At 48.8% G+C, this 7,235-nt stretch overlaps 1 protein-coding gene across 1 annotated transcript; it reads left to right on the forward strand.

The window, feature by feature from the left end:
- The first annotated feature begins 1,040 nt into the window (after nt 1-1,040).
- Nucleotides 1,041-5,085, forward strand: SLC25A4 (solute carrier family 25 member 4). Its single transcript, XM_017506925.2, has 5 exons — nt 1,041-1,303; nt 2,565-3,051; nt 3,549-3,689; nt 4,611-4,784; nt 4,815-5,085. Exons 1-4 carry the CDS (start codon nt 1,193-1,195, stop codon nt 4,766-4,768), a joined length of 897 nt encoding a protein of 298 aa, XP_017362414.1. The 5' UTR covers nt 1,041-1,192; the 3' UTR covers nt 4,769-4,784; nt 4,815-5,085.
- The last annotated feature ends 2,150 nt before the right edge of the window (nt 5,086-7,235 follow it).

The following is a 7,235-nucleotide window of genomic DNA, read 5'->3' on the forward strand; positions in this document are numbered from 1 at the left end:
AAAATGAGCAAACATGGGAAAAGAATTGAGTAAAGAGTTTAAAGTTAGAAACTAATTGCAGTCATTCCAGGGGAAGGAACAGTTGTATTTGAAACCCTGTATGGTTACATGAACTGCCTAAAAAACAAGCTAAGGAAAATTAAAGCTCCGATCTACATATTTTAAGAAAATAATTGCAATCAATTTCCTGGGATTAAAGAGCATTTCCTCAAGCCCAGCTGCCATTAAAAAGAAGCAAATACAGCCAAGGACTGGATCTTCTCTGGAAGGCTGACAGCACTGACCCTCAAGAAGGCGCCAGCTGACTGAGAACGCTCTGCCCCGATACGTGCTGAAATTCCGCTGAGAGCAGAGTGGCACATTAAACCCTTTAGGGGCTTACAAAACAAGTGTCCTATGTTTTAGAGTCATAGAGTTTTGCCAAAGCAAGTATGAATTCCCCTAGCGGCCCCCTGCACCCTCCCTCTCCTGTGGGCCCCGAGTGCCAGACGCATCAATATGTAATAGCAGGACGAATGATTGAACAAACGATTGAATGAGAAGCAGTGGAAGCAGCAGGTTGTCAGATCCTCTGAGGCAATCACAGCATCAGGTGACCTTAGTATCTATTTGGGAGGATGGCCATTTACTCTCGGGAGCGCACGGCTCTGAAGAGGCCCAAATCCAGGCAGCGAGCTCTGGTGGGGGGCGCCTTTACATCGACGAGGAGGAAACAGCCCGAAAGCCCCGCGCCCGAGCGCGGCCCGTGCAGGCCGGAGGGTCAGGAACGCCCGACTGGCGGCTTCGCCCCGGCCTACGGCGGCCTGTGCTATAAATACGCTGCCCACGTGCCGCGGTGACACGGTGTTCCCTGGGCCCGGCGGGGCCGAGAACATGAATGTGCCCTTTAAACGTCCCAAGTCGCAGGCACAGCCCCCGGCCCAGCCGCGCTCCCGGAAGCGCCTTCGCCCCCGATGCCCTCTGCGGCGCGGAGGAGGGGGCGCCCCGCACCTGCCCAGCCAATGCGCTGCGCGCGCGCCGGCCGCGGCCCGCCTCTTCTCGCGAGAGCCTGGCGGCGATATAAAGGGGGCTGCGGGAGAAGCGGCGGCCCCTTCGCGTCGCGCAGGGTCGGGGACGGCGCGGCGGTGCCAGGCCGGGCGTGGGCGAGAGCGCGAGCGGGCTGCCTGCGGGCTGAGTGCGACCGGCCGCCACCATGGGCGATCACGCTTTGAGCTTCCTGAAGGACTTCCTGGCCGGAGGCGTCGCCGCTGCCGTCTCCAAGACCGCGGTCGCCCCCATCGAGAGGGTCAAACTGCTGCTGCAGGTGAGGACGGCGCGGGGCAGGGGCGCGCGCGGTGCCGGGGCGGGCGCGGTGCAGGGGCGCGCGCGGTGCCGGGGCGCGCACGGGCCGGGTCGGGTGGGGCGCCGCGGACAGTCTGCTCCAGGCCACAGGCCCGGGGCCCGCCCGCCGGCGAGGGAAGGTGCCCTCTGCGTAGAGACAGGTCCAGCGTCAGTCGCGGATTCCTGGTGTCGGGTGGCGCCCGGCGTTCGGGTGTCTATATATGGAAACCCACCCGGAGCCGGCTTACGCGAGCCAGATCCTGCGCCCGTGACAGCGCGGGCATGCACTCAGGCCGGGCCACCTAGTGATTGCCAGCGTTTTTTGGCACCGTCTTATGCACACCCACCTTTACAATAAAAGCATCAAAGTAACCATCACCCGAGAACTCCCTTATCGGAGCTCATGCACAATGCTGTGTGTAGGCTGACGCTGTTTCATTCATCTTTATATAACCTCTGTGAGAGAGTTATTCTCCATTTTACAGATGAAGCCGAGGTTTTGAAAGATTAAGAAACAATTTTTGGAGTAAACTCAGATCACGTTACTCATCCTGTCTCCAAATCTTTTCCTCCCCTGCCTGGTCGATCAATGGCTTATCGTCATCCTCTTCTGCTTTTCTCCACCTGCCCAAAAGGTCAGGGCGCCTCAGTGAGGAAGAGCCCAATTTGGGAGTCAAAATTACCAACAATGAAACCCCCCACAGATTGCTCACAACGACAGCAAACCCTCAATAATTAATTACTTGGATTATCTGCTTGAAAATTTTGGAGCTCCGGTGCTTAGTGGATTTATTCTTCTTCCTCTATTGGAGCATTTACTAGAGATCCTCATCTCCAGGGTGATCTGTCTGACACTGAGAAATTGTCATTCCTGCCCATCATGTCTACTGAATCCAAAGCCCTTTGAAGCAAGGGGTGATACTCATTTCTCTCCCCCATTAAGCCCCTCCTACAGTTCTCAAACCTAGGGAAAATGAAATAAATAAATGGCTAGCTTTATACAGTTTATTTGGGGCAACACCGTTCCCTCAAATACCCTAATAATTGAAGCAACACTGGATTATTTTGGCTTGTTATCCAGTAACTAACATTCATTTACACGTCCTCAGTATCCATTTGATTTCCTTATCCTTTTTTTTTTCCTCAAAGAGAAATCTAGGAAGTGCAAACCTTCTTTTTTCTCCTGTCCTCTTCCCTTCCCTCTGCCCTGCCTGTCTTCTGTCACCCACCCTCCCCACCACCAGGTCCAGCATGCCAGCAAACAGATCAGCGCTGAGAAGCAGTACAAAGGGATCATTGATTGCGTGGTGAGAATCCCCAAGGAGCAGGGCTTTCTCTCTTTCTGGAGGGGTAACCTGGCCAACGTGATCCGTTACTTCCCCACCCAAGCTCTCAACTTCGCCTTCAAGGACAAGTACAAGCAGCTCTTCCTAGGGGGTGTGGATCGGCACAAGCAGTTCTGGCGCTACTTTGCTGGTAACCTGGCGTCCGGCGGGGCCGCTGGGGCCACCTCCCTTTGCTTTGTCTACCCGCTGGACTTTGCTAGGACCAGGTTGGCTGCCGACGTGGGCAAGGGCGCCGCCCAGCGTGAGTTCCACGGTCTGGGCGACTGTATCATCAAGATCTTCAAGTCTGATGGCCTGAGAGGTCTCTACCAGGGTTTCAACGTCTCTGTCCAAGGCATCATTATCTATAGAGCTGCCTACTTCGGAGTCTATGATACTGCCAAGGGTGAGAGAGGGGCATCGGGAGAAGGAGGGGGGTCTGGAGAGAAGATCCTGTGGGGTCTGTAACTCACAAAGGATTTGGTATGTGCTGACCTTGCTTTTTTTAGTCTCTGGGCTAAACTGAGGCTTCTGAGTGCAGAGGTGCTGTGAGTAAATTAATCATTAAAGGATTCTTTGTGTCCTCTACTGAAATAAACTCCAGCCTTTACTTATTCAGAGAGGAGGAAGCGGGAGGCTGTCTCCCTCTAGACACAACCATAGCAGTTACTGAGTTTAACTTGAAGCCACTTCCAGTACCCTGGATACAAGCAGAGCACTGGGTCTAGAGGGCCGCAGCCACCTTTGCTGGCTGCCTGGTCATATGTGAGGCACCTACATAGGGGCAGGTTCTCCGCAAGGTCAGAGTGTGGAGTTGGAGGTGCAGTGGCCTCTCTCTCTCCACCTGCGTTCTGCTGAGAGTAGTCACCTCATAGCGCCTCGGCTTCTTGGCTCTGTCCACAGGCATGCTGCCTGACCCCAAGAATGTGCACATTTTTGTGAGCTGGATGATTGCCCAGAGTGTGACGGCGGTCGCAGGGCTGGTGTCCTACCCCTTTGACACTGTTCGTCGTAGGATGATGATGCAGTCCGGCCGGAAAGGGGGTAAGCTGTGCTCTACTGATGTACACTTCTTTATTTTTGTCCCAGGAGAACGTTTCACAGTGCTCCTTTCAGTCTTCCTTACTGGAAATTCATTTTCAAAATTATTTGATAAGGACATAGGGAAGAAAGATTGTGTTAATTCCCCCTAACATTCTCAACTATCCCTTAAGGGCAGAGTTTTTTTTCCGTTTTATTAAAGAGATGATAAGAACAACAAAAATAAGATATTTAGATGTGAATTTAAGTAGGTATCTAGCATTATAGAGACCCTAGGCCCTCTTCCCTTACAGCCTGGGTGCAAAAGCCAGAGAAAAGAAGTAGTTAGCTACTTCTTACAAAGAACTTTTGCTTCCCTCCTGGTTACCACAGGTGTTAGTGGGACGGGGTGTTTAGCTGGGTAGAGATGGCCTGAAGCAATGTGTTGTACCAGAAAAAGTTTTGGCTTCTATTGGTTGAACCATAGGAAATTGACACTTTAAAAATAAAAACCAGTCCAGTGTTAGCAGTTTCATATGTTTCAGCTTTTTATTAATAGCTACAGCCTTTTATTGTAACTGCATAACCTTGTGCAGTGTAATCTGAGGCTAGGCCTCAGTTTGGTCCTCCATAAAAAAGGTAACCACGTAGCATAACACTCCTGCTCCACTGTGCCCTTCCTGTTTCAGTTGGGCAGTCTGTGAATTGCTTGTTTAATTGCCCCAGTTCTTCACTGACCTTGAACTAATGGACTAGGAATGACAGGAGGAGCCTGCCAGTTAAGCAAGGAAGGAGATGTCCAGTTGAATGTTGCATGGAGCTGGGACTTCATGCCCAGATGACCCTAATTTTACAAAACTGGTAACAGTGTGTGCAGAGATCTTTCAGAGGAAAAGTCTCTTTCCTCCAGCGTTATGGAGCCCTCACCAACATTTGTTTCCACAGCGGACATTATGTACACGGGGACAATTGACTGCTGGAGGAAGATTGCAAAAGATGAAGGAGCCAAGGCCTTCTTCAAAGGTGCCTGGTCCAATGTGTTGAGAGGCATGGGCGGTGCTTTTGTATTGGTCTTGTATGATGAGATCAAAAAATATGTCTAATATATTTCAACACAAGTTCACTGATTCAGTGAACTTGATCCACAAGTTCACAGATCCATTGTGTGGTTTAATAGACTATCCCTAGGGGAAGTAAAAAGATCTGGGATAAAACCGGACTGAGAGGAATACCTCAGAAAGGATGCTTCATTGAATGTTCATTAAACCACAAATGTATTTTGTATTTATTTTACATTTAAATTCCCACAGCAAATAGAAAATAATTTATCATACTTGTACAGTTAACTGAAGAACTGATCATGAAGAAATAACTGAATGTAAAACATCAATAAAGACCACTTAATGCACGGTTTCTATTTTATTGAACTCTTACTAACTGCAAAGTGCATTTTTAAAAGGTCGTAAATGCATATTTTCTAGCATGATTCATTTATCAATCAGTGGCCAAGCTTCTAAATGTCAGTTATTATACTGAGTATGTATTATATGAGAACCTGCAGTTCTTAAGTTCCGCTTTGCAAACTTAGGCAGGTCATATTCTATCTTACCTCATCCAGTGTTGCTGTAGGTTAGGAAGTGACAAAGGCTTTCATAATCCCACCTTGTTCTGTGCACTTAGTCTGGAAATTCTGAGATTCTGCTAAAAGCTTTAATTCACAATCTGGAGAATTTTCCATGATTAGGAAGTGCTGTGTTTTAGTCCCTTTAGAAAACTGTGACTCCTAGAATTTTATGACAAGTGGAGAGTATTCATGAAAATCAAGGCTGGGTGCTGTGGCTCAGTCGTCATCCCAGCACTGTGGGAGGCAGAGGCGGGTGTATCACTTCATGCCAGGAGTTGGAGACCAGTCTCGCCAATGCAACGAAACCCCGTCTCTAATAAAAATACAAAAAATTAGCTGGGCGTGATGGCACACAGCTGTAATCCCAACTACTCGGAAGACTGAGGCACCAGAATTGCTTGAACCCAAGAGGCGGAGGTTGCAGTGAGCTGAGATGGTGGGCCACTGCATTCCATCTTAAGCAGCATGGTGAGATGCCATCTCAAAAAAAAAAAAAAAAAAAAAAAGAAAATCAATTGTCTTAGTTCAGGCCACTATAACAAAGTACTATAGACTGATGGCTTATAAGCAACAGGAACTTATTCTCACTTCTGTAGGCTGGAAGTCCAAGATCAGGGTGCCACTGTGGTCAGGTTCTGATGAGGGCCCTCTTCTTAGTTGTAGACTGACTTCTTGTATCCTTAGGTGGCAGAAAGAGCGACAGAGCTCTCTGGAGTCCCTTTTATAAGCTTACTAATGCCATTCATAGGGCTCTACCCTCATGACCCAGTTTCCTCCCAAATGCCCCTCCTCCAAACACCACCACTTTGGGGGTTAAGATCTCAACAGATGAAGTTTGAAGGGACACAAACATTCAATTCAATTCATAGCATCAGTTATCAAGCTAGTATTTAATACCATGTAGGCCCCATAGAAGAGAAAAAAGATAGGAACCTGCCCTGGAAGACACTTAAGTTGGGGAGAAACCATGAAATGCCACTGTTGATTTATTACAATACATCTTGCTTGAGAAGGAATAGAAGGGAAATGAAATGGGGGGAGTGGCAGGAGACGGAGACTTTGAAAGAAAATAACTAGATTTAGAAACATGGGTATAGAAAGCATCTTCCAGTACTTCTGTAACAATTTATCAAGACCTACAAGGTTTGTGAGCCAGACGAAAATAATTAGAATTCCAGGTTGGAAATTGTACGCTTTAGGACCAGGAAAAGACCAAGCAGTTGCTATAGTCTCCCAGCTTGTGACTAACCTGGAGGAAGTGAGTCTCTGTATCCTTGGCAAAGCTTGAAAGGCAGGCAGATGTCTTTTCTGTTTTCTAACAGGTGGCTGGGTGGTGGGGGTTGGTCGCTGTACCTTCTGTTCTTTACCTTGCTTACCAAAGTCTTCCACCAACTCACTCCTGCCTCCCTGGCTAAAAATTGGCTATCTTGCTTTTACCACAGTTACCAAGGTCTGAGCTTTATAAAATCCAGGCTCACATCTGACCTCCCCTAGTAGATATCTAGGCCAATAAAGTCTGAAGGGCTAGGAAGAAGGTATCGCTATCCTGTCTCGGGGCCAGGTAGCACACGTGTGCCATCAGAGCCCTCCTGGATCCATCGTCCTCCTGTTGCTTTTCGTTCTAAGGATAACATGAGTGATCCACATTCTATTGCTGGTAGAGAATAAAAGCAGGGCAGGTTAGTGGTGGGCAAGTACTTTGACGGAGCATATCTAAAAGCAGGGCCTGAGTTTAGGAGGAGGAAGAGGAACTGACAGGATGAATGAGGAGTGCGTCCTCCCAACCCCACCAAGAAGCGTCCTTGTGTTCTAGTCTTTAACCCTGGCGTGGAATGGGGAGGGAAGAGGCATGGACATTCATTAAATAGTGCGCATCATCTACATTCTGCATGTGATCTGGATGTCGGCCCTCCCGCTTCCTACTGAGGTTACCTCTGATACGTGTT

Source organism: Cebus imitator, unplaced genomic scaffold (assembly GCF_001604975.1).
Source record: "Cebus imitator isolate Cc_AM_T3 unplaced genomic scaffold, Cebus_imitator-1.0 Scaffold365, whole genome shotgun sequence".
In the NCBI taxonomy this organism is placed as follows: domain Eukaryota; kingdom Metazoa; phylum Chordata; class Mammalia; order Primates; family Cebidae; genus Cebus; species Cebus imitator.